The following is a 27,019-nucleotide window of genomic DNA, read 5'->3' as shown; positions in this document are numbered from 1 at the left end:
GTGATGCAAGTCCTTGACTAGTATTTTAATTAGTTGGTTTTCTTTGCTTTCAGGCACTGAAATGTTTTTTCCTTAAGAAATGAAGGAAGCATTTTAAATGTGTATGTCAGCATCTTGATATTCCTGACTAATCTGTGCACATCTGAGAATACATTTTAGGCACAAACACTTTATCCATCCACATCTCCAGCTTTATGAACACCTTAAGAATAAGTAGGGTGTGTTCCCATTAACAGCCCCTGGTGGCGCAGTGGGTTGAACTGCTGAGCTGCTGAAGTTACTGACTGAAAGGTCTGCAGTTTGAATCCAGGGAGCGAGGTGAGCTCCAACTGATAGCCCCAGCTTCTGTCAACCTAGCAGTTTGAAAACATGCAAATGTGATAGATCAATAGGTACTGCTTCAACGGGAAGGTAATGGTGCTCCATGCAATCATGCCAGACACATGACCTTGGAGGTGTCTACAGACAACACCGGTTCTTTGGCTTAGAAATGGATATGAGCACCACCACCTAACATAACTAGACTTAATGTCAGGGGAAACCTTTATCTTATCCCCATTAAATGCAAATATGTCATCATACAGTCTGGACTAGTTCTGTGTTTTGGAATCAGGGATGGTCCAGCAGTATACTATACCTCTTTCAAACTGCAGCTTCTTATATCTCTGCATGATTTCTGATGCAACCATACATTCAATCTGTTGTGATGAAAAGGAGAAAGGAGAAAGTGATCAATGACCACTGTAACCAAAGTGATATTAGACAGAGAGACAACAACACACACACGCACACACCAAATGCTGGCAACAACAATTACAGAACAGGGTTGTAAGTAAATAAAGTGTGATATGTTCCCAGAAACGTACTTCATTTTCTTGTAGATGACCTCGCTTTGGGCAGGCAGCATCTGGACAACTAATTGCCGTTTCTAGGCCTTCCTGAATCAAAAGCTCCACGTACTGTTTCAGGCACTGCAAAAGAGGCCAGACACAGAATTATTTCATAAATGTTCACACAACACAGCAGGCTTTCCAGATGAGGGATTTCCAGTGACTGTGGATCACCATATTAGTAGATGGCAGTGAAATGGAAACATTAAAGTGTGAGTGTTCACGTCACTACTTAATAATTTCGGGTATAGTCACATCTACTTTTTTCACAGCTGAATCCCACTATGCATTTGAGAAACATTTTCAAGTGCAGTTGACAGATACACATAAATTTGAAGACTTATTAAATGGAGCCATTCAATGCTGGGAATACCTTCTACCATATTATAAATTTCAAGAAACGCATCAACATCACTCTTGCCACTCTCTGTTCACTTCTTTGCTTCCCTCATGGCTGCTGTTCTGGGCACACAACACACAAGGGTCTATTAGCACTTAATGCGAGGGAAGGATCTGCTGTTGCTTTTTTTTATGAGAGCACTGGAGTGTTCCCTTCCAGAGGTGAACTGCAGACTCCCACAGACCTTCCTAGGATGCTCTTAGCAACCATTAAGTTGTTCCCAACCTCAAGGATACAATGCCAGAGCATTTTACTATAATCGTTTTTATTTTTATATAGCCCTTTCCACCCACAGTCCTTTATATAAGTACACAAATGAGTCAGGCGTTGGAATAGGACTGCTGGTGGAATGCCCAGATGGCCTTCATTCAGAGCATCAGATAATCCTCCAGTCTGAAAAGTTGCCATCATTCAGAGTTCTTCCATCATTCAGGGTTCTTATGGGGTTTTAAAGAGACAGAGAGAGCGAGAATTCAGGTTGATTGGGTATTAATGGCTATTTGGAAGAAGTTAATAGTTCAAATATATAAAACTGACTCAGTGCTCCAAATGTACGATAAACACTATTTTAAAATGAATGAAAAATATGCATGTATGCTTCAGCAACTTGAGTATGTCTTTTCCAAAGTACTTGGAACTGGATTTTTCTGATTTTTCCACATTTTGGCATGCCTGTTGTTGCATATAAGAACGTAATGAAATGTCTTGGAGATGGCATTCAGGTCTAAACATGGAATGTATTTATGTTTCCTATATTCCTTATATGCAAAGTCTGAAGGGAATTTTATATCTACTTTAGCAAATTCCCCTTACAACTATTTTAAAGTCCACATTTGTCTTCTTTTCCATGTATTCACATTTATTTATTTATTTATTTATTTATTTATTTATTTACGGCAGTTATATGCCGCCCTTCTCACCCCGAAGGGGACTCAGAGTGGCTTACAAGTTATGCTAGCTTCCATTTTTTAATAAACTCTTCATTATTTCCTCCCCAAATACCATTAGATAGGTCGGTCATTACAATATATTCTAATAACTTTTCTCTCCGATAAATTTTAGATAGACCTTTTCCCATAATTTTGCTATTGTCAGTTGATATTGCAACAAAACTAAATTGACAAATTTCCTCATCTCTTTTACTAATTCTCTCTCTAAATATTCCTAAAAGGCACATCTTTGGATTTTTCTTAACCTTTTTAGTGATTATTTTGTTTGTTTCCTTAATCATCTTTTTCCAAAAATCTTGTATCATCTTACAGGTCCACCAAACATGGAAGAATGTGCCTTTTTGTGTCTGGTGCCACAAGCATTACCCTAGCTGGGTTTTATCCATTTTGGCTATGGTCTCTGGTGTTATATAACATCTATAAAACATCTTATACATAGTTTCTTTAATGGAGCCAGCTATTGAGAATTTAAATCCACTTTTCCAAAGATGCTCCCAATTCTCCAGATCAATACTTTTCCCTAGTGTTTTAACCCAGAAGATCATAGTAATTTTATTTCGTTGTCCTTTAGATTGTATTCTATTATATATTTTATATAATCTAGAAACCAAGCCCTTCTTCCTCTTCTCAAGAATATCTTCTAACGTAGACTTGTAAGCAAACCCTACCTTAACATCTTTCCTAAATCGATTATGCAGTTGATGGTAGTAGAACCAGTCACTTATCCCTATTTCATCTCTCAGTTTGATCTCCATGTAGTACTACTAGTAAAATTTGTTTCAGTCTTTTTGCTAGAACTTCTGCAAAAAGCTTATAGTCACAAATTACTAACAAGATTGGTCTAAAAAATTTAACTTGTTCCATATCTATCCTGCTTAGCAATAATAACTATAGTGGCATCCACCCATGAATCTGGGATCTCTCCTTTCTGCAAAACCTGATCCAATACAGAAAGCAATAGTGGGACCAGTTCTTCCTCTTATGACTTATAATACCAAGCAAAAAATCCATCTGGACCTGGGGCTTTATTTATTTTGACTTTGTCAATAGCCTTAAACAGCTCCTCCTGTGTAATTTGCCTATCCAGTTCTATTTTCATTTCCTCTGTGAACTTAGTGGCATTCATTTCATTCAGATATTGATCAATCTTCTTTTTATCTATCTGGTTACTTTTATATAGATTTCTATTATAGTCTTCAAATGTCTTTTGAATTCGTCACATATCTGTAATTATTTCTCCTTTATTCCTTAACTTTAGTATTAGTTGCTTTTTCCTACATTCTCTCAGTTGCCATGCTAACAGTTATCTTTGTTTGTTTGCATTTTTTAAAAACATATGTCTATTATATATAATCTTCCACTTTAACTAGTCCATGAGTAACAAATCATATTGCTGTTGTAATTTAGTCAATTCTTGTTGCAATTTATTCTGATCCTTCTAATTATTCTCTAATTCTTCCATTCTAGATCCTATCTAGTAACTCTGGGGATAGCTGATTGCCAGTGGGGTTGGGTTAGATTACCTGGGTTCCTATGATTAGACACTAGAGGAAGCTAAACAGTGTTAAGGAAAGAAAAAAAAGATCACCACCCTACCTCTGGGACACACTATTGTTTGCCAATCTGGTTGCACTTTAGAAAGAAACATTTTTATTGTTTTCTTTAGCTTTCAATGTGCTGTGGTGCTGCTGGTTGGTTTTTTTCTGCTTGGTGTTCTGTTTTACTCTGGTTACCAACTATTTTTGTTGCCTCATTGTCAGCTGGCTTATGAATCAACTGCCTTGTGAAACAAACAGGACACTAATGTTATAAAAATCCATGAATACGTGAGAATAATTCAATATCCTTTACCCACGCACTATACCTGAAAAGGTTTACTGTATCATTTCTATGGCAACAGAAAATCTGCTGTATGGCAGGCATCTTTTCAGTCTCATACTCTGGTTCTTCCTCCTCCATCTTTTCCCCCCAAGACAATAACTAGAAACTGATGATTGATTTATTTACCATTTGGCAATTGATTCACTGGGTGTACTCACTGGGATTAGCAAATGGATTTAGATTACTGGTTTTTGTAATTTTTCTTCCTAGATACATAATGATGTCTTTTGAGAGGTCATTAGTCCATTCCCTTTTTTTGGAAATAATAAATGGGAAATACAACGGAAAGGAATACATTTTAATGACATTTAGCTTTCACAGAACACTTTTAGTGATGAGTGCATTTTGCCATTATGAATTATGATTTTTTTTTAAAAAAAAGCTCCCCCCACATTAAAAAAAATTGTCAAAGTTAATAAGGATTTTCTTTCTTAACATCTCCAATTAAAAGTCAGTCATTTGGCCCTTAGGAGTTTTTTTAATAGGATCACAGGGCGAATTAATGTATTGGTCACTTCGTCACCCCTGCTGGACTTGTTTCCTAATTTTGAAAATACCTAGGTCCACTGTACTCTGCAGACAACATTCCACACTGCACTTACCATATATTCTCGTATTTAAGTCAAACTCAAGTGCAAGTTAAGGGCAAGTTTTGAGGCCACAATTATGGATTTTTATATGATCTTGAGGGCCCCCTGGTGGCGCAGCAGGTTAAACCACTGAGCTGCTGAACTTGCTGACCGAAATGTTGGCGGTTTGAATCTGGGGAGCAGGGTGAGCGCCTGCTGTTACGCCGAGCTTCTGCTAACCTAGCAGTTTGAAAACATGCAAGTGTGAGTAAATCAATAGGTACCGCTTCTGCGGGAAGGTAACAGCGCTCCATGCAGTCATGCTGGCTACATGACCTTGGAAGCATTGACAGATAACACCAGCTCATTTATATGATCCTGATCTGGAATGGCTGAGGGAAAGAGTCATGTAAAGAATGAAGCAAAGGCAAACAATGCAAAAAAACAAAACAAAACAAAACTGGCAATCACTATCATTTTCTCACTTAAACGTTCTATAAGGCTAGATGGATCACAATAGTGAAGGAAACAGAAGTGGTCAGTGCTTCTTTTAGACTGTCCCAGGAGAGAATAAGTTCTCACCTTTTGCCATTCTGTTCAGAGAACAGGATAAGAACTAAATTGACTCATGGAAAAGTCATCCCAGGTTTTTTTTCTATCAGCTTTTTGACTTAAAATTCTAGATTTATGCATGTTTGTTTTCAGAGCAAAGGGAATCTCATCAAAGGGTTGGAAGAGGCCTCATGGGCCTTTGAGTCCAATCCACTATTCAATGAAGGATCTCCAGCTGAAGCATTCCTAACAGGTAGCCGCTCAGCCTTTTTTTTTTTTAAGATGCCAAGAAAAGGATACCTGGCACATTTCTAGGCAATTGCTTCCATTGCTGAACCACTCTTACATTCAATAAGTTTCTACCAAAATTCAATGAAAACCTTAGACTTGGTCCTATCCTCTGGGCAGCAGAGAACAACAGGATGTTCCTCTCCTCTCTGTGACAGCCCTTAAGGTATGAAGTTCAGGGGCACTTCAGAGTTTTTGAGACAGCTCACACAATCTACAAAGCAATGCAATGGGGTATGTCTGTAAACTGACTCCATTGCCCTCCTAGAAGTCAACTCCTCAGATATACGCATGGTCGGCAGAAAGTGAGCATCAATATGAGAGAAACAGGGCAATGTCAGTGGCACTAATCTTCCTAGCTCTCTTCTGTATTCTGCTTGAGGAGTAGGCCTGTGAGCAATGGCACATAGCAACACTACAGCCCTGTTCTGAGAGGGCAATGTTAAGAAGAAATACTGTGAAGGACACCAGAGGTTGAGGAAATGGAGCAGAGTGCCTTTGGCCTCCATAATTACTTGCAATAAGTTAAGAACTGGGTAATTAACTTCCAAATGAGAAGCCTAAGAACATATAACTCCTTTCAACTGATAGGAATGCCATGCTACCACTCTGCCTGCTTTCTACATACACCAAAAGAGAACAGATTGACAGCCTTGGAAAGCTCTAATATTCTCCCCACCCCCACACCAGACGAACCTAGGCTTAAAAATGGGCCCATTTCTGGAACCTTTAGTATCAGGCTAATCCCATTCAGCTGGCCAGAAGCAATTTCCTGCACAACATCAGTGCATTTTTAATCACAGCTATGACTTGTGCCAGGATTTTGAGGGAGACACAGGGATGTTTCCTTAAAAAGGCATTTGGCTATAAGAGAACATCATCATTCCCTCACAAACTCCCCCACTCTAGTTCTCTTGCTTGCGTCAAAATCCAATGCTAGAGTCACAAGGACACCACATCCTTCCTCTGCCATCATATCTGAATCCATCCCACCAGGTCACAGAGACACACTCTACACTACCATCCATATATAAAAAGGCTAAGAGAAGTGGCCCCAATTTTGGATTTTTTTAAAAAAAAGATTTCTATTCAGATGCAGCAATTATTTCTGTTCAAGTGCCCCAAGTGTATCTACAGCATAAAACTACATTCTCTTTTTAGGGTTTGTGTGTGTCAGGAGCAACTTGAGAAACTGCAAGTCGCTTCTGGTGTGAGAGAATTGGCCGTCTGCAAGGATGTTGCCCAGGGGAAGCCATCCTTGTGGGAGGCTTCTCTCATGCCCCCACATGGGAAGCTGGAGATGACAGAAGGGAGCTCATCCTGCTTCGTTTAAAAAGAGGGTGCAGAAAAATCATAGTAGACATGATACTAAACATGACATTTGCCACATGTGGAAAAAAACCTTGAAAAATAATAGAAGTGGAAGATACCACAAAGGCAACCTATACAACTCTGTTGCACAGGAACAGACAACCAAAGCAGCCCTAACAGACAGCCCTCCAAATTCTCCAGAGAATGAGATTGCAACACATGCAGAGGCAGTATATTCTCCTATCTGTAAGGAAATTCCTTTAATGTTTAGGTGGAATCTCGTTTCCTGGACAGTTGGGTCTCTACAATCATGGAGTGGAGGGATCCTACAAATGTGGGAAATGTGAATAACTCTGGATCCCCCCTGGCAGTGTCCAGGTGGAGTAGTAGTCACTACCATCAAAGTCTCCAAAGATCTTGCTCACCCTGTCTGCCCCTTCCTCTGTCTACCCACTTTCCCTGCCTCTCTCCTCAACAACTGGGAGGCATTTGGAGGGCAGCTGAGACAAGCTACAAGGAGCCAACCATTGGTTTCTGCCTTTGAAAGGAGCAAAGACAAGCACTTTCTGACACCAGAAGCCAATTGTTGGTGTACAAGCAGGGCAAAATAGCAGGGAAGGTGAGGAAGACCCCTTGGAAGCAAGGCAGAGGTAGCAGCTGACAGATGATGGAGGTCAGTGGGTGCACTCTCGTGGATAGCCCCCCCTACTAATGCCCTTGTCAGCCTCCCTCACCCAAAAAGAAATGCAGGGAGGATGGGCAGAGAAAAATGCAGAAAGGTTGTGAGTCCTCTGAGGACCATGGTGGCAGTGGCAGCACCCTATCTCCCCTCCATGGTCCTCGCTGCTCCTGAGAGGGTCTGGGGGAATATTAGTGGATTTTGCACATACCTCTGCCCCTTATCCTCACCAATTATTCCTACTGGTGCAGCTTAAAATCACACTGTCTTTTTACAACAGCTGTAATACACTGCTGTAGTCACTACACATTTCACAGGTGGTATGTACATGCCTATAGAGACTCAGCCTTAGTGATACCTAAGAAGGGTGTGTGACCACAAAAGGGGCTAGAGCTCAAGTGTATCCTCTGTCTGCATCGAACTCACCAGAGTACAGAAGATGCATTGGCATTGTGCTATTGTTGTCATCTGCTCCACTGGATACTCCCCAAGGCAGAGCTTACATGACACCAGGGGGTCAAGCACCAAGTCCCAGGTAGGTCTATATCTTGCTGTAGTCATTGCAGAATAATCTGAAAATACAATCAGAAGTGTATCAATAAAGCTGAAATAAAATACCAAAAACTCAAACAGACTGGCAACCAATTAAGCCAAGATGAAAGTAATAATATAAACTAGAAAGAACTTTTAAGAAAATAGCTTCTCACAAGTACTTGAAGAGAGAAAGGGGAAGTTATGAAGCAAAGAAGAAAAGGGAATTGTTTCTCTTTTTATACAAGAATTTATTTTTTGAGAAGACCACACCAAGTAGATGGAAGTCAAAATACCCCAAGATTTTTTCTTTTTGTATGTTTTTCTTTTCTTTTTCTTTTTTTTCTTTTTTCCTCTACCTCTTCTCTTTCCCCCCTTTTAATACACTTTATAAAACAATTCTGTGTTATTAATTAAAAGTATTTTAAAAATTAATAAAAATAAAATTGCTACAAAATCCTCTTTTGATGTTTGATGTTTTGATGTTTTTCTTACATTCTGTATGTCATTAACATATTTAATAAAACCTTTTAAATTTAAAAAAGGAATAATGAGAGTTGTGGTCTAATATGTAAACTACAGATTCTTCTCACTTGCTGTAATGTAATACATGCTATAAATGCCTGGAAAGAATATAAGGCAATAGATGGCTTTACACACCCACATAATTTATCTGTGCTGGCCAAATAAATGATTTTAACAGAGATGGCCAATGTTACTGGCACATATGCTACAAGTGAAGTCCAAAGGTTCAGGCAGTGCTACTGTAATGGCCAAAATCCAATTGTTAAGTGTCAAATAGAATCAATGGGGACTTGGTAAGTCAACACTTATGTAGATTCCAAAATGGATTTTTTAGCTCAAATTTCAATTAATTTAAGCTAATATGTCAACATTTCTATGGTGGTTAATTTGTCACAACATACACATCCTGGAATGACTATGATTTTCCATTGTTATAAACCCTATTACTGTAATTACTTTGATGCCAATTTTATTTTTCCCTCTAAACAGTTTTAATTAGTTGCAGTGCTTTCTTGTTATGTATAATTTTGTGTATACTATTATTTCTTTCACAAATATATTTCAAAATTGTAAAACAAAATAACTTCAAAAAGCCATAATGCACAAACAGTTGGGTCTCCACATTTGCAAGCTTAACTTCTGCAGTTTTGCATAATATGTTCTTTCTAGCAATCCTTAAGTCCTCTGGTGTAACTCATTGGTCAACTTCCGCCAGAGGCTGACCACAGAGACATGCTGAAACCGTAACACTTCAGTATGGTGAAGCAACTACCTGGAGCAACAGATTTAATTACAGAATCCGACAGCTGGAAAAGACCCCAAGGACCCCCTGCCATGCAGGAACACACAATGAAAGCACTACCAACAGATGGCCATCCGTCTCTGCTTAAATGACAGAATTACAGCTGTAGTGAGCAAACTCATCAAAATGTAGACAGCATATACAATGTTACACTGAATCCCTAGACCCTAAGAGGAGCAGGTGTGTCTGGGAAACCAAGCAGCTGAACATTTTGGAGCAAAATAGGTTGAGCAACCCTTTATCTAAAATGTCTGGGACCAGAAGTGTTCTGTATTCCAGACTGCCCCCCCCCTCCCAATTTTGGAATTACTGTATATATGTAATGAGTTATCTTGGAGATGGGACCCAAGTCTAACCATAGAATTCAATGGTGGTGCTATACGAAATCAGAAGGTAACTATATACACAATATTTTAATTGACATGCATGAAACAAGTTTGTGTGTGTTGAACCATCGTAAAGCAAAATGTCCAACCCTACCCTGCCCTTCTCTTTTTTTCTGAAACTTCCCTATTATAAACACAGAGAGGGGAGCTCTTTAAACCAATGGCACATATTCCACACTTGCTAAATCTTTTCTCCCCTGCAAAGGCATTTACTATTATGGGTTTGAGCATACCAGTATTTCTGAGATCCTTCTTGCAACTAAAGATCTTTTCAGCATTCTCTAAACAAGTTAAAGGTGAGAAAAAAGTTAATTTGTACTTCTTAGCATCATTCCCATTTTTGAAGGCTGAAATGTGTTTGGGGGCCTCTAACTGAGGGGAAAAGTGGCTAATGATAGCTTTGCTCAATAATCTAACTACAGGTTAAAGCTGAACCTGAGGTTACTTTGAGTTTCTAGCCAAAAACCACCCCCACCACGAACTTTACTCTGGTTACAGCAAAGGTCAGTGTGCTAAATTCGCTACCCAACACTCCTTCCCCAGCCAAAGCCAATGCTCAGTGGCATTCAGAAGCCCTGTGATTCAACAGACATGTATGCAGTCATGCTCCATTTTAATTCTTCTTAATTCATTTGTAATCACATTTTCACACCTAAGTTGGAGGAAGCAGGAAACAAAATGCAAATCCCAAGGTTTCTAGTTTGTCTTCTATAGGGGGGAGTCGAAATAAATTAAGGGTACATCTACCCTGCCGGCTCAAATATAACTTTAAAATAGACCCAAGATTTGCACGATGCAGCATTGTTGCTTTCCCATTCCCCAAAAACAAAAACTGTCAAAATGTGGAGATTTGACTGTACAATTTATTTCTGTTTTTGATTCTCAGATTAAACTGCTGAGCTGCTGAACTTGCTGACCGAAAGGTTAGCAGTTCGAATCCGGGGAGTGGGGTGAGCTCCCGCTGTTAGGCCCAGCTTCTGCCAACCTAGCAGTTCAAAAGCATGCAAATGTGAGTAGAGTAATAGGTACTGCTATTGTGGGAAGGTAACGGTGCTCCATGTAGTTATGCTGGCTACATGACCTTGGAGGTGTCAACGGACAATGCCGGCTCTTCAGCTTAGAAACGGAGATGAGCATAACCCTCCAGAGTTGGACACAACTAGACTCAATGTTAGGGGAAACCTTTACCTTTACCTTACCTGAAAGTAGGAACATTACAAACATGTCTCATGTATTCCTATCCAAGACAACAGTCTATCTTGGTTACAACCAAGCTCTAAGTTATTCTGCATTACTGTGCTACTGTGCTACTTTCTTTTAGCTTATACAGAACAAGCCACCATACTCTTTCCAACATACAAGTTCTCTGTATGAGAAAGAACACTTTTATACTCTTGGGCCCCACCCCTCCCCACTGATCTCTTCTTGAATAGTTCTGTATCTAAACAAATTAAAAAAATGCAGCATTTCTAGCTCAGAAGAGGAGCTTGTTGGCGAGAGGGGGGAAACGGGCCTTTGGTTGCAACCCAGAGAACAAAGAGCCTTGTTTATTTGTTAGTAAGCAAGTGGGAGTAGAACACTTAATATTTTGAAATCCAGGGTTGTGTTATTTCCTGTTTAGAAAGGCACTGGGGATAAAGTGTGTGTACTTCCACAAGGCGCACAGTAAGAGAGGGACAGGAAAATGTCACACCTCAGGAAAACAAGCCTTAAGCAGACTTCAGCAAAGTTACTTTTTTTGGATGGCATTTCTCAGAATCCCTTCCCTGACATTATTACCAAAATAGTATTCCAAAACACAGCATATGAATTTGTTCTGTTCACTTACATAATCGAAGGGTGTATCTACACTTTAGAATTAATGCAGTTCAACACCACTTTGTTTCTCATGGCTCAATGCTATCGAATGCTAGGAGTTGTGGATTAGTGAGGGACCAGCATTCCTTGTCGGAGAAGACTAAAAACCTTGTCAAACATATTGCACTTTCTGAGTACACAGTGGTTGGCATGTTTCAGGGAGTTTTAATATTCACAAATAATATCAGGAGTGGACGTCTGTATTTTATACCCAGGACAGTATTCCCAGCTTATCTCCTGCCCAGAATCCTAATACAATTGCTGATTGATTTTAAACCATCTAAGTATTTCTTACTTATGGAATGTGAATAAAGTATTCTTGTTCCATTCAGTGATATGTTACTTCTTCTTATGTGCTTTCAAGTCACTGCTGATTTATGATGACCCAAAGGCTTTGCTTGCCAAGATGTCTTTAGAATGGGGTTGTCATTGGCTTCCTCTGAGGCTGAGAGAGTGTGCCTTGAAAATAATAATTCATAATGTGTGTGTGTGTCCACTCAACATAAACATAAAATCTGGTGACCCTGTTACAGATGCTAAAATTAATAAGTGGTAGTCACTGAAAAGATATTCTCAGTCGGTTTTGTCTTGTCTGCAAATGTCAAACATAAAACTTCTTTTATCCAAAGGTCTATAATGCCATAGTTGAGAACTTACCATCAAAAACAATTTTTAGTCAAATCCCTCTGCCTCTAAACATATTCTTTAAAATATGGGAGAAATAAATTTACTGACATGCTAACAAAATATTCTGAATTTAAAACTTAATTTCAGAATAATTTCTATCATATACAGTATATTATAATCTCCTTATTTTATATTAAACACAATCACCTCAGTATCTCAAATGGAAAATGGATATTGTCTCATCTCAAACAGAAACTCAAATTAATTTTATAGCTAGTTGTGTTTATACAGCTTCTCCCAAGAAAGCTTCTAAGTGGTTTAGTAATGTTATAGAGTGAAGTAAACAAAGAGAGTGCATGCCAAATATTGAAATCACTTTCTTTTTCAGTTGCTGCAGAAAATGAATTTGCCCTGAGTGCCAGTGAGTTTATTTCTGACTGGATTTAAATCTAAGGTGGGAACATCGATCTGTCCAAGCATCAAATTCAGTTTCAGAGAAACCGTGGTGATGAGGTCCCAAGGCAAAAGAATGAGATAAAAATACCTATATATTTTCGTTTAAAGCTCTTATTAGCTGTAACCCGGCCTTAGGAGAAGAACTTGAAATGGAGAAAAACCTGTGCAATATGCATGTACAGGAAACTACCAAACAAAAGTGTTGTAGAGATGTATGCATTGCCATCTGATGAAGTCTAGAGTCCTTTACTTTACAAGATTGTGCTGGAAGGGAATGCAATGCTAATGACAGGAATAGAACTCTTGTCTCTTTCATGACCACAGAAGAGGACAAAGGGATAAAAAATCCTCTAACACAGTGGTTCTAACCTGTGGGTCCCCAGATGTTTTGGCCTTCAAAACATTCCTAACAGCTGGTAAACTGGATGGGATTTCTGGGAGTTGTAGGCCAAAAGACCTGGGGACCCACAAGTTGAGAACCACTGCTCTAACATCTGGTATGGATCCCTATGGAGATCCAGTTCCACATACTAAAGTATGTCAGGTTAAGGAGGGACCTGCACTCAAAGGCAAACATGAACAGATACAGCCATTTCTGGCTCTAGAGTATAAATCAAATTTATATTGAGTTTGGCTGTAGCCAATGTTCAAATAAGTAGGACCAATCTGTATTGGCTTGAGGCTGGACTCCATGGTGTCCACATGACACACGAGGGTCCATTTGCCTTAACACAACCTTGTCCCTGGATTTCTGGAACTTGCCCAGTACAAACAGTTGGGGTGCTTGCTATCTGTGAGCAGTCATGGCTGTTCACACCACCATCCTGCTTTCTGCAGTTTTAGACAACCCTTTCCCCTCATTCGCATTGCGTTGTCATTCTGACTAGTATCACTGTAGACACCAAAAGGCAACCACCACTATTTTCACGCCCATTAGTCACCACTAAGCCTAGAACAACAGGGACAAGGTGAAGACAGTAGTCTTGCAACATTAAACAGGTTCCAGCACCACAGACATCAGTTGGCTCAGGGTCGCCCTGTGCAGACACCCACTGGGCAGCTGGCTGTGCACAATTCAGTGATGCTGATCTGGAGTAATCCACTCAGAACAGAACTAGTTTGTGGCACCTGTAGATGGTATTTTAATTTCCTGTGATCCCATTTGATTGCAGGTCAGCCCTAGTCAGTACTTGGAAGGGAGGTTGTCAAGGAATACCATGGGCCTCATTTCAGAGGAAAGCAACAACAAACCACTTCTCAGTACTTCATTTCATGGAGTTGTCGTAGGTTAAAATGCAATCTTAAGTAATAAACGTTACATCAAGATTCAGTTAGTTGTATGAAAAAAGAGGCCTTTTCTTCAACAAGCGACAGTGATCAAATAGTGGACAGCGACTTAGGGGGCGGGAGGGGGGGTGCCTTCCTTTTTAACTTCCTCTTGTACTGCCTATGTGGATTTAGGATGAAAGCAATTCATTATCTAGGAGCTAACAAGCGTTCTGCAGAATCTATAAAACCACAAGAGTTTTCTAGGAGCCAAGTACTTTAACAAGGAAACCCAGAAATCACATCCACATTCATGCCTTGCACATCATGGAAACGTGTTGCATTTCCATTAGTTTGCACAAACTTTCCAGAGGATTGTGTGGCCACTGAATAGGTGACCAGATGCACCAAGCTGGAGACAACACATGTCAAATTGTGCTGACGGTGTGATCATTGAATAAGTACAGATTGTCCTGCCAAGAAACTATTCTAGGAGGAATTTTCCTTTCAGGCTATTTTACCTTTGCAAGTCTACCTATGTAAACGTTAATAATATTAAGGACTCTGTGAAGGGCTCAAACATAGCAACTTCCTAAGTAAATCCTGGAGCTTCTTACAAAGCATCTGCTTGTGTAGTTCAGAACTGCGCATTCCAAGCAGCCCAGTGGTTTTGGTAGAACATCAAACAAAATCTTCTTCCAAATGTCCTGACGTGACATCCAAGATGTACCCACAAAAACCAAAGCTGCTATCCATGGATGATCTGAGGAAAATAGGTTACTTTTATCTTAGGATTCAACCAGAATTCCCAGTAAATGCATGTGGCACCACAGGCATTAACTCTTAAAAGTTGGGGGTTCGCCACTTCCATAATGGGCCTTGTGCTTACAATTCTAGGAATTTGCTATTTCCTTAGTCATGATTAAACATTACAGATGTATGAATGTATTTATTAATCTTCCAATGTTGTCCCTTCTGTGGGTTTTTGTTGTTGTTAATGCCATAAACACTTAATGAAGTTTACCAGGGCTTTTGTAAAAGTCTAGACCAAGAAGCTAATTTTAATTCTCTCCTTTCAAAAAGTACCAGGAATAGGTATAACAAAGGCACACAGAAAGTTTCACTTGCCTAGCAAGGCTAAGCAAGGAGAATTACACACTGGATTTTCTGGGGCAACTGTGACTCTAAAGCATTGTCCGGTTTAGACCTTATTCAGCAATCTGTTCCCTAGAACTTGAAAAAGATAGTTATTTTTTACATAAGCCAGGATCTCATAAGGTGCTCCCTACACTGTGGAATTAATGCAGTTTAACACTACTCTGGCTGTCATGGGTCAACATTATGGAATCCTGCGAGTTGTAGTTTGGTGAAACACCAGGACTCTTGAGCAAAGAAGACTAAAGACCTTGTAAAACTACAACACACTCATCTCCATGACAGTTAAAATGGGGTCAAACTGCATTAATTTTACAGTGCAAATTCGCCCCCTGCTACATGTCCCTTGACAGACTCACTGGGGTATTCTGTATTATATAGTCCAAGGGCCTTTCCACATAGCCATATAACCCAGAATATCAAGGCAGAAAATCCCACAATATCTGCTTTGAACTAGGTTATCTGAGTCCACACTGCCACATATTCTAGTTCAAAGAAGATAATGTAGGATTTTATTCAGCTGTGTGGAAGGGGCCCCAAACAATAATTTCTTCAACCTCTGCTGTTCTCTCAAAAAGTTCTTCCTGGCACAAGTTTGAATTGTTTGCTTTTCCCTGAGGAGCAAAAGGCATAAATAGAAACTAACCTCCATTCACCATATTGCATATTAAAAACAAACAAAAATAAAACGCTTCGTACAAACCAAGCTATTATTAAATGATTGGGGTTGAGTGTAAAACCAAAGGAAAGTGCTAATTCCATGATTTCCTACCTACTGTGAGAATCTTTCAAAAATTTAGCTTCAACTGCCCAAAATCAAGCCAATCCAAAAGCCACGGGGCCCTGTCCCCTGTTTAAATTTCTGGGAAGATTACAGATGAAGTCCATCCTCGGCAACCCAGCTGACTCATGTGGTAAAACAAAATCAACTCTTGGGACATACACACCTATTTAAAGTAATCCCACTATGCCAACAGTGAATCTTTTTCTGGGGACCACTCTTTCATTATTGTTCTTTCTTATTTACTTTAATGACCACTCTTTCCTTAAGGACAGCCTTATATTCCAAAATTGCCATCTGAAATATAAAAATAGGATCTGAGTTCCAAGAGGGGCATTGCTCCAGGTTTGTTTTTGAAAAATCAGTACAACTTAAATTAGATCTGAGTGCTTAAGTTAGCTTTTCTAAGCTGTTTTCAGATATTTCCAGCTCCAAATTAATCTGGAGGCTGAAACTTTCTCCCAGTTTTCAAGTAAGGTTTCTCTTCTTCTTTTAGGAATCCCTAATCACAGAATGTAGGATAGTTCCAATACCATAAGATAGCATTTGTATTGAACTGATCTCCAGTATTACGAAAATGGAAGCATAAAGGCTTGGGGACTAATTCTTGGATTTGGATGAAGAGTAATGGGATCAACTACAAATACTGAATATTTCTGAATAGAATCATAGAGTTGGAAAAGACCGCAAGAGTTATCCAGCCTAACCTCCTGCCATGATACCTTGGGTCTGATATATTATAGGTGTATCTCAACGGTTGCTGAGATCAAAGGCCCTCAAAGAGTTTATCTCCGCCTTGAATAAAAAAAACATACAGAAAATGCTCCTTAAGTAGTCAAAATAATTCTGAAATGTCTTTATGAGAAAAGGAAAATTGGAGCTCTATTTCCTCCCCTTTCTTCATGAAAGAAGAAATCACTAAAAACTTTTCAACACTGTTATTTGATATTGCTTATCCACATCATATAAGCATAGCGTCTAAGTTGACAGGTTAAAGAGAAAGGAAGGAGAAACATACTGGCCAAGGAAATAACTTCTTCCAAGGCTAAGGCCATATGACAAAATATAATGGAGTTCTCGTTTTGTGCTATCTGTGTGTGCGTCACAAGAAATCAGGTTGGCCCATATGACCTGTCACAATAACTACAGATTAATGATGTCACTAAATCCCAGCAAAAGAAACCAATATGACCTGCAAATAATTTTGACGGGCTGGATTCAATGTATTTCCAGCCCTAATTTGGAGGATCAGGAAGAAGCCCTGTTCCATCTTCTCTTCTAGTGCAAGAGATTATTCTGCTGTCTACAAATTATATCAGATCTTTCTTTGTTTCTTAGTTTTGAGGTCAAAACAAAGAAAATGAAAAAGTAATATTAGGGACCTTGTATGCAAGTTAGTTTACAAAAGCAAACACCCCTTGTTTTAAACAACAACAACTAAACAACAAATAAATGCAAAGACTGCAATGGGGAAGCAGCTTTGCGTATCACAGTAGAAAGAATGGAGAAGCCCAGAAAAACTGAAAATGGTGTATCCAGTCCTCCCTAGACCACCAAATATATCTAGTATTCTTAGAAAAGGAAAGAAAAATAGCATAGCACTTGTTGATTTAGAGACTCAGAGACTCACAAAAAAAACCCTCTAGGATTTTATGAAGGCCTAGAAGAAAAGCCAAACAATGATGGTTCAGGAGAGTCCTAACTGGAAATGAAGCCACTGTGCAATGTTCTGATACCACCCATATGACCCCCCCACCCCCATTTTTATCAGTGGAAGACTTGCTGTGGATAGTGCTAAATTTGTTTATTCCAGACCACAGTAGACAATTAAGATGTACTTTAGCTTTCACCACTTTCCTATGACAGAACTCTTCCTTCCCTTTGGAGGCAGTTTAAAGAAAACAAAACAGCCATTTGACATGTGTAGGCAAGGATATGTCCATACTTTTGGAAGACTATTGTTATAATTGTCTTCCTCTCAGTTAGGATAAAGAGCTTATCCTACCCAAACATGCCTAGATGAGGCATCTCCTCTTTTCCCAAGTGTAGGCATGTAGGAAAACATTGTGTGTGTGTCTAGCAGCTCCCTGCTCTCTACTGCTATCCTTGCTACCCGTAATCAGTTAGAAGCCAAGTGTCTACAGCAGAAAGTATGTTCTGTTTTTGTGTTGTTCTACTGTATACTTTCAAATAACTCGAAAGCAAGGACTTCCAGTCACGTAAGGAGCCCACTCATGAGTCTCCATGACACAATCACCTCTTAAATGGTGGATGGCAGCAGAGTCAGGGCTAGCATGGTCATCCCTAGATGGGGAAATTAAAACTGACTTGGAAGAATTGGAAACAATTCACATGGCTCTATCCCCCATATGCTAAACTCCAAGTGATTCACTCAGTTGATATTCCTTATGCACATATAAGCAGCTCAAAGCAAAAGGACATCTATGAACTTGGGTTCAAGGTGGAGTCCATCACTGCAATCAAAACCTTAGTCTAGAACACTGCTTCTTAAATCGTGGGACCTAATGACAAATAAGGTTACTTTAACTCAATGTCCAGAAAAAAACTGGTGGCAGTAAACATTTTCCGACTGTAACCTAGTAGGTATTTCAGACATTTACACAAATCTTTGTGCAGTGTTTATAGTGGACGCTGTAGAAGATGCTTCAGCTGTACTTCATAAAAAGGAAAATCAGTCTGTTTAGAATGCCTTGCAAATGCTGATTTTTTTAACCAGTAAATGTTTGATTTTTATACCTATTTTATATACCTGGCGTCATGTAAAAATTTATTGGGCTCAAAGGTGTCATAAGTGGAAAAGATTTAAGAAGCTCTGGTCTAAAACATGAATGAAGAATCTTTGGCTTTGCACACATTCCGGACTTCATCTATGTTCACTGAGCAAGCCCAAAAACACCTGGAGGGCCAACATTTGAGAACCACTGATCTAGATGATGAGGAACATTCTCGTAACTCCTTTCTACTAGCCATGGTACCTTCTGCAAGTGAACCACCAAACTACCTAGAGGGCCAAAGACTGTCCAATTGTGGATTATGGAATATCATTTTATCTCATAACATGACTCAAAAATGCCACGGTTAATGTGAACCAGCCACATACCAGAACATTTCCATAAATCTCAGCACAGCTCCCTTAAGGTCATCTTTGGATATAACAGAAAGCAGCAATTGAATTCCGTTGGCATATTCATTCTGTTGGCAAACCTACACCACGCAGCTGAACTGGAATGTAGAAAGAGCTGAGTATAATTTGAAATCCCACTCAGAAAGCATCCAAAATGCTGTACAAAGGAACTAAAACAGGTGTTGGCTCACAAATAACAATGTTTTAAGGCCAATGCTGCTTAGATCTGAAACAAATGGCAAAATAGCACAAATTTTCTTACAGGGTCTTTTGCTTATTTAAGCTTATATAATGTACAAAGCCTCTGCTAGTTGCTACAGAAAATTTGGCATTTTGCTCCATTAATTCCTTCTTCGGTTAACAGCTGTTTTAGTAGTATTTAACACATTTCTGATGCAATACTAATAACATATTATTAAACCGACAGAGCACATCAGGCAGCATTTATTGCCTTAGGGAAATTCTAGTTAGAAAGACTTGTTTTACAACAGAATTTATCCCTTGGGCTTGTTTAGCAAGACGACAAAAATTGTGCCCTTTTTACTCTGGTACATCATACTAAAAGTTCAGCTAAGTACACACATCTCCTCATATATATATTATGGGGGTTCTTTTTTTTTTAAACAAAAACCAAACAACACAATTACATTATTTTTAATGTCAGGAAAAAATTGAAATATGTATTTTGATTCATGCACATATGGTCCTTGAAAAAATGGTACAGGCACAGTAATACCCATGTTCTATTTGGCACAAGTTTCTTAATAAATGGATAAAAGGAGAAAACTGTGTGCAGCCCAAGTGTTGTCAAGGCAGCTAATGCAAGCTCCCAGGACAACAAACCCGCCTTTGTTCACTCTGCCTATCCTACAAAGAGGCAGGGAACACTTCAGATATTTGGGTCAATATTCTAATAAAAAATGGAAGGACTAAACTTATCATATAGCTTACAAAAAAATTAAAAACCTGTTTTCGGAATGTGTTAGTTTTTTTTTTTTTTTTGTATGTGTGAACCCAAATAGAAGTAGTTTTGGAACGACTGCTGTTTGTGTTCAGAGGGTTGCTCTTTATACCAAAGCTTTTATTAACTGGTAACTGAGGAGCTAAATGAGCTGTTGCAGATTTTTTCAACAGCAAGCTGCTTTTGAATCTGAAGAAAAGACAACTGCCCTCTTGGCACTAGAAACTGAACTGAGCATGTCACTGAGATCAGACCAACTGTCGCTCTAAAACTTGTATTACCTGCAATCAAATACTCTCTCAAGGTGCATCTACATTGTAGAATTAATGCAGTTTGACACCACTTTAACTGCTATGGCTAAACGGTAAGGTATCATGGGAGTTGTAGTTTCACAAAGTCTTTGGCCTTCTTTGACAAAGAGTGCTGGTGTCTCACCAAACTACAAATATCTTGATTCCATAGGACTGAGCCATGGTAGTTAAAGAGCTGTCAAGCTGCATTAATTATACAATGCAGATGCACCCTCTGTGTGTCATTTTATAACGAATTTTAGTGAATTCATAAAAATATAATGGGTTTTAATTTGTATAATGCCATGTGCATTTACTTTACCCTTCTGTTGTGCCACTTACGATCTTAAAGTCTCTTGATTCTCTTAACAGTGGAAATTGTTGATCAAAGGGAGCCCAAAGGATGGTTCTCTGAGGCTCTGGATTCTTCCTCTTGCTGCCTTGCATTCATGTGCCTGCTTTCCCGTTTTGCAGTCTACTCACCTGCTTCTCAAGCTCTCTGATTAGCTGTACCAGCAGAATACTGCCTTCTTGCCTCCAATATGCCAGAGACCAATACAGTATTTGTAAACATTGGCTCAATTTTTTTGGAAACTATCCAGGGATTAGAATCATAGAATCAAAGAGTTGGAAGAGACCTCATGGGCCATCCAGTCCAACCCCCTTAGATATCTTGTGGACTGGTACTGGTTCATGGACAACTACTTGGGAACAGGACTAGTCTAGCCTGACATGAATTCAAAAGATTGTTCTGCCTCTGGTGACTCATTGCCTCATTTCCACCAGGCACCACTGTTTCTCTACTTTCAACATGCCTAACCCTGAATGCTAATATGCATTCCAGCTAGTGGAGTAAATGGTTGCAGATCACCAGGGTTAGTATATTCATTCACACCTTTTCTTCTCGACTATCGTCATCTGTGTGACAAACTGAATTTCCTTAGCCTTGCTGGTTGAGAAACCATTAAAAACCATAGTGGGAATAGGCTTTCAGTGTGACAAAGTGACCCTTCAATTTCAAACACTGGAGGAGACAAATATTATCTAAGTCACAGCCTTGGCCCTGCCATTCAGCATTTTTATTTTTGACCACTTGTCTTTCTTAGGGGCTTTTCTATTTTTGTGCATGTCAAGCCCTTGCATCTTAGATAAAAGCTCATCGGTTTTCACCATGCTTTAGATGCCAGAACTCCTGCTTGTCTTGAGTCTGATTACCCTAAAGCCATTGCCTTTGCTTTTTTGTAACTTTCATATATGATGCACTTGCAAAAAGGGAAAAAAATATGCCTACAGATACATACCCAGCACCAAGAACAAAAACCCTGTGTCAACAGTCTTCTCCACCCAGGGCAGGTTATGGAAAAACAAGCAATAGATCATGGGAGTGTTATGTTTTTGGGTATTTTCAAATAAGGCATATCTCTTTCAAGAATTTAATCAACATTGTTTGTTCGTCCCTTCCATATTTTCTAAACCATATTAATTGAGAAAGATCACCCATTAGAGCAGTGGTTCTCAACCTGGGGTCCCCAGATGGTTTTGGTCCCCAACTCCCAGAAATCCTAACAGCTGGTAAACTGCATTGTTAGAGGCTTTCATGGTCGGAATCACTGGGTTGTTATAGGTTTTTTGGGCTGTATGACCATTTTCTAGAAGCATTCTCTCCTGACGTTTCACCTGCATCTATGGCAAACATTCTCAGACCTTACAACCTCTGAAGATCCCTGCCACAGATGCAAGTGAAACGTCAGGAGAGAATGTTTCTAGAACATGGCCATACAGCCCGAAAAACCTACAACAACCCAGCTGGTAAACTGGCTGGGATTTCTGGGAGTTGTAGGCCAAAAACAGCTGGGGACCCCAGGTTGAGGACCATTGCATTAGAGGAAGTTGCAGAGTTACAACAAAAACTGTTTTGAGGAATGGGGAAGAGTTGCGTCATAAGAGTGGTGAAAGCTAGAGTTACATTTTCAGCAGAGATAAGGAGAACAACAAGGTACTAAATACTGACAGCATTTTTTAAAAATACAGGATTTTATAGCTTGGAAAACGAGGGAGAAACCTACCTTAGACAAAAATATGACTGGAGAAACTCTGATAGTTTTGATGCAACAGATACTTTATGTAATGAGGTGTGACTATCCTAAAGGGTGCACCAATTGTTTAAACAAAATATCTTTTCTCCATAGTCCCAACCAATGCATGACTGTAAATGATTTGAGTGTCATTAGCATGTACCGTCCATTACCTACGATCTGCGGCTTCACTTACTCATTCTCTCTCTCTCTCTCAAAAAAAAGCTTACACAGGAAGTGTTTGTAGGCCTATCTATAACTCCCAGTGCTGTTCTATGGTAAACTTTAAGCCCAAGTCAAAATATAGGGTTTACTATTATCCATGGTTCTAGGTAACCATGGGTGGGTGGGTGCCTTCAAAAGTATCCCCTGAAATGTATCCCTCAAGGATGCAGGGGCTGAACTGTGTTTTAATTGCTCTGCTGTTTGGTGGGATGAAATGGCATGAGGTGAATACCTGAGGCATAGGATACGAAAAAACAATACATTAATTATTTCATTTACTATAATGCTTTCAGAGTTCCTTTCCAAAAGTAATTAACTATAGTTATCATTCCAAGATTCAGAAAAATGTCTATAAGTACAGTAAGTGTCATTTCCTGTCTAATGATCAGTTTTGATCCTGTTAGGGAATTGTTCATGATGTAAATAGCAGCTGGGAGTGCTGATTTTTATCAATCACATAGCAGTCTGCCTCTCTACAACATGAAGTCCAAAGAATACAGTGGGTTCCCCAGGGTTGCTCTTTGCACAGCTCTTTGTGACTGTTTTTATAATATGTATTTGGCCAACTGTTGCTTGCTTAGATTTTTTAAAAATAGTTTTCTAGCAAGTCAGAAACTGACACACCAATTAACTTAGGGACTTGAGATTGCAAAAAGGCCCATGAGATTTAGAATGTCATCTTTTTGAAAGTGCAAATGGCAAAACATTACCAGCATTTCAGAAGTAGTTCAGGATTTCTTTATTTGCCTATAAATCTTTTTAAATGGGTTGTGAGATTTGGTCCTGTCTGCTTTTTAAAAGCACAACTTGGGTGTTGTTGTTTTTTCTGTGATACCTCACTGTGGATTTGATTTTTAGCATGATTTATTTTATTTATGCTTTCAATAGTACCCTGAACTGTCTGAATTTCTCTTTGTGGTCAAAAACTAAAATTTAACAAACACCCAGTATTTAGAAAGGTTCCTTTTCTGACTACATTTTCCAGCCTTGGGACTATAATTCCCAGAATAGCCCATGCATATAAGGTATTCTGGAGCTACAGTCCAAATAAACAGCTTTGCCAAAGTTTGCAATCACTTTAAATGTAATTTAGTACCTCAATTACAAAACTGAGTGTTTAATAAATTCTACAGAATTTGATAGGCTTGCTTACTAGTCACTGTGTGTCAGGGTTAAACTAGATGAAAAGAGGCGCACATGATTACACTCCTATATATTTAACCATTTTTAGAAAAGTGAAGCCAGGCCAATTAGGAAATATTCTGGATCAGGACCATGGAGGGGGGCAGAATATAAACTCTCTTCTCTTCTTATATCCTTAAAAAAATCACACCTCACCCATAAACATATGTGCCTCATTTTGGCTGTTTGTGTGTTTTAAAGATGTTTAAAGAAAAAAACCTATCTCCTTATTTCTTGCCATCTGTTTTGACCTCAGACTGTCAAGAGCTTTTTGGAACACCATCCTATACCTAAAATATTAGAAAATGTGCCCCCCCCCCCATATTCTATATCAACAATCTCTCTCCTTTCCATCACTTTTCCTCCTTTAAAACTAAACTTGATCATCCACCCACCCACCCAAAATTGTGTAACTTCAATGCCTCTGTGAGTTTTAGTTGGTGGTCCACATAAATTCCATTTAACATCTTGGTAGTCTTTGTTGCTGACTGACACATTACTTTTCAGTGGGAAAAGGCAAGCAATTATATCCATACATTCTAAATGTGGTTGTCACTGTCCTAACAAGAAGAGGCCACAGGCACCTAAAATGACTGTGGTGGCAGTCAACAATAACAGGACCTAAGCATGCTAGAACTTGGAAAGGGGAAATCAATTTTGGAGCATAAATAGCCTTAATAAAAGCCTGAATATATAAAGAAAAAGGAGAAGCGGCAATACCGTGCTATTAAAATAGTCTGGTAGGTACAAACAAATTTTATAAAAATATGAGCATTTCTCTCTTTGTATACAGCATTCTGAGCAATGATACAATACATGATCAAACAAGAGGAACAAGACAGAAGTGTTAAGATTTTTTCAGAACTGAGAACTGAGGCTGTTTGATGACTTAATTGAAATGTGAAATATCTGGTGAAAATATTTAGCACCCGCTGACAATCTGCAAAGAGATATTCAAGCAGTTTGATCTTCAAGTCTTTGAGGTATTTTGTCAAAGCCGCATTTTGTGCTAAACCTCCAACAAGTACCATCATCAGACTTCATTCTGCATCCCTGTGAAATCTACTTTTTGCATCCAAAAAGACAACAAGCACAATAGTGCAGTAAAATGGTACCCCTTATATGAAATGTCAAAATCAAGGGTTGTTTTTTTAAAATCTTTTTGACTGTGACTGGCTGAATCCTCAGATATAGAATCCATGGATCTGGTGGACCAACTCTTCAATGTACAAGAAATGGTCTGTTGTATAATGTACAGAACTTTATAGATTATATCTCTTACAACGAGGAGCCAGCATCTTTTCCCAAGCTCCACTAGCATATTATTACTATGAGAAACTACAAGTTATGGAGAGAAACAGTGCATCGGGGGGAAAAAACTTAGGGGGAGGATAGGTATCCTGAAATCCTTTTCCTTTATCTAAGGATGGGTCATACTCTACTCTGTAGGATTTGTTCTTGAACAAACATGCATAGGATTGCACTGCTAAGTGAAGAAAATGATCACCTTTCTGCATTTCCACCTCTTCGAATGAGAGTAATTAGCATGTGGAAAATAAGTCTTCAAATAACTAGGAGGGAGCTCCCTGACCTCTACCAGCCAGTTGCACAAAGGGGACACACATCTGAGAAGCAAAATCTGCATTACAAAGGTAGCTAAGCTATTACAGCTTCAAATCTTGCACATTTCCAAAAGATGGAGACAAAGGAAGGAGCAAATCTACACCACTTTCTTAGGAACAGATGCAGTCACAGCAGAAGAAGTATAATAGATCACCTGTTTCAAAAGGGGCAAGAAAAGTACACCTGTTTTTGTCCCAACTACCTGAGATGCCTATATTTAGCAGAGAAAATATTTCTAACTCTAAGGAAGTAGTGATGGGAAAAACCTTCCTGCTAAGTTTCTAAAAGTCAGGTAGCTATAAAAGGCACAGAATGACTGCCAGGAAAACACCTGGCATCTGTAACAAAGAAGGGACTGGGTGGAAAAACAACTTCAGTTCTCTGACTTTTAGCTGGATGCAAACTTCAACAATAACCAACACCAATTGAATAATTAGCAATGTGTGAAAATAACCAACACAAATGGCAACAGCAATGTTTGTTCAACCCAGGATTTGGGAGTTAAAATTAGATAAATCAAACAAGTTGAACTAACAAAAAGAAGACACGTTGAACTGTGACATTCCAGCTGAGAACAAACTGTTTTGCAGGTGTAGTGTATTTGTTTGTTTGGTTCTAGATCTCACAGCAAGGAGAACACACAACAAGTTTACCAGTCTGTCCAGTGATGATTTGATGAACAGTAACTCTAAGCTCATGATAAATATAGTAGAGTATTAGTCAAGAAATCAACCCCCAAAACTGAGTCTACTCATCCAAGGGTCAATGTAAGTTCCTTAAATCTTATTTTAAAAAGGGAATCACCCTCTTCTCTGAACAGAATGGCACAAAGCAAGTTTAGTCTGTCCCAGAAGAACCCACCAGATAACATTTCTGTCCTTTTTGAATGCTTGGGTTTGGAAATTGTGCCAATGGGGTGGCACTGGTGCTTTCTCTTCTCTACAAAATGACCCTTGACAGATCTATATCAAAATCCATAATTTGATGATCCCAAAATCTGCTCTCAATTCATACATGAGGTTGACTTATGCAATCTTCAAGATGTTCCAACCTCCTGAAAAAGTAATTGAAAATCATCACTTATCACAACGAAGGCTCCCAGATAACACCTGGCTCAGTTTTCTTCATCATGTCTTTTAAAAGAGAATGACAAAACATGCATCCATGCAGAGAAAAGGTGTTTACCTATAGATGAAATGCTTGTTCCCTATACAACACAGTGCTATAAAAGTTACAGGAATAGCTTAACGGGAAGGGTTCAGTGGTGATTTGCTTTCAGAAAGGCCCAGGTTCTATCTACACCAGTGTTGTTTAACCTTTGGTCCATCAGGAATTTTGGACTACAGCTCCCAGGGTTTCTGGTTATTGGACAAATTGGCATTGGCTTACTGTCTTTTGTTCCCAGAGAAATCTGGGAACAAAGATTAACACAGTGTTAAAACCCACTGTCCTTAAATCCCTTTGGATTACTGGAGTATACTCTGTGTGAAAAAGTGCTTGGGAATTCCAAATCACTCAGAATGCTGACCTCGGCAGTAATAAGTCTGTGAGTCCTTTGTTACAACAGATCCACCAGCTACCAGCTTGTTTCTGAGAAAAATTCAACGTGTTT

The 27,019-nt window shown here is 39.1% G+C and overlaps 1 protein-coding gene across 1 annotated transcript in view; it reads right to left on the bottom strand.

Annotated features, from left to right (window-relative positions):
• Nucleotides 1-27,019, bottom strand: part of RNF144A (ring finger protein 144A) — a 58,075-nt gene that overhangs the window by 14,621 nt on the left and 16,435 nt on the right. The window contains exons 2-4 of the mRNA XM_060787975.2: nucleotides 7,947-8,092; nucleotides 867-971; nucleotides 638-698 (exon numbers count right to left, since the gene is read on the bottom strand). Coding sequence (XP_060643958.1) covers nucleotides 638-698; nucleotides 867-971; nucleotides 7,947-8,092 — 312 coding nt within the window. The remainder of the gene's footprint in view (nucleotides 1-637; nucleotides 699-866; nucleotides 972-7,946; nucleotides 8,093-27,019) is intronic.

The sequence above is a fragment of the Anolis sagrei genome, chromosome 1 (genome assembly GCF_037176765.1).
Source record: "Anolis sagrei isolate rAnoSag1 chromosome 1, rAnoSag1.mat, whole genome shotgun sequence".
Lineage (NCBI taxonomy): Eukaryota > Metazoa > Chordata > Lepidosauria > Squamata > Dactyloidae > Anolis > Anolis sagrei.
The sequence above is the reverse complement of the archived record's forward strand: the minus strand, read 5'-3'. Positions and strand labels throughout refer to the sequence as shown.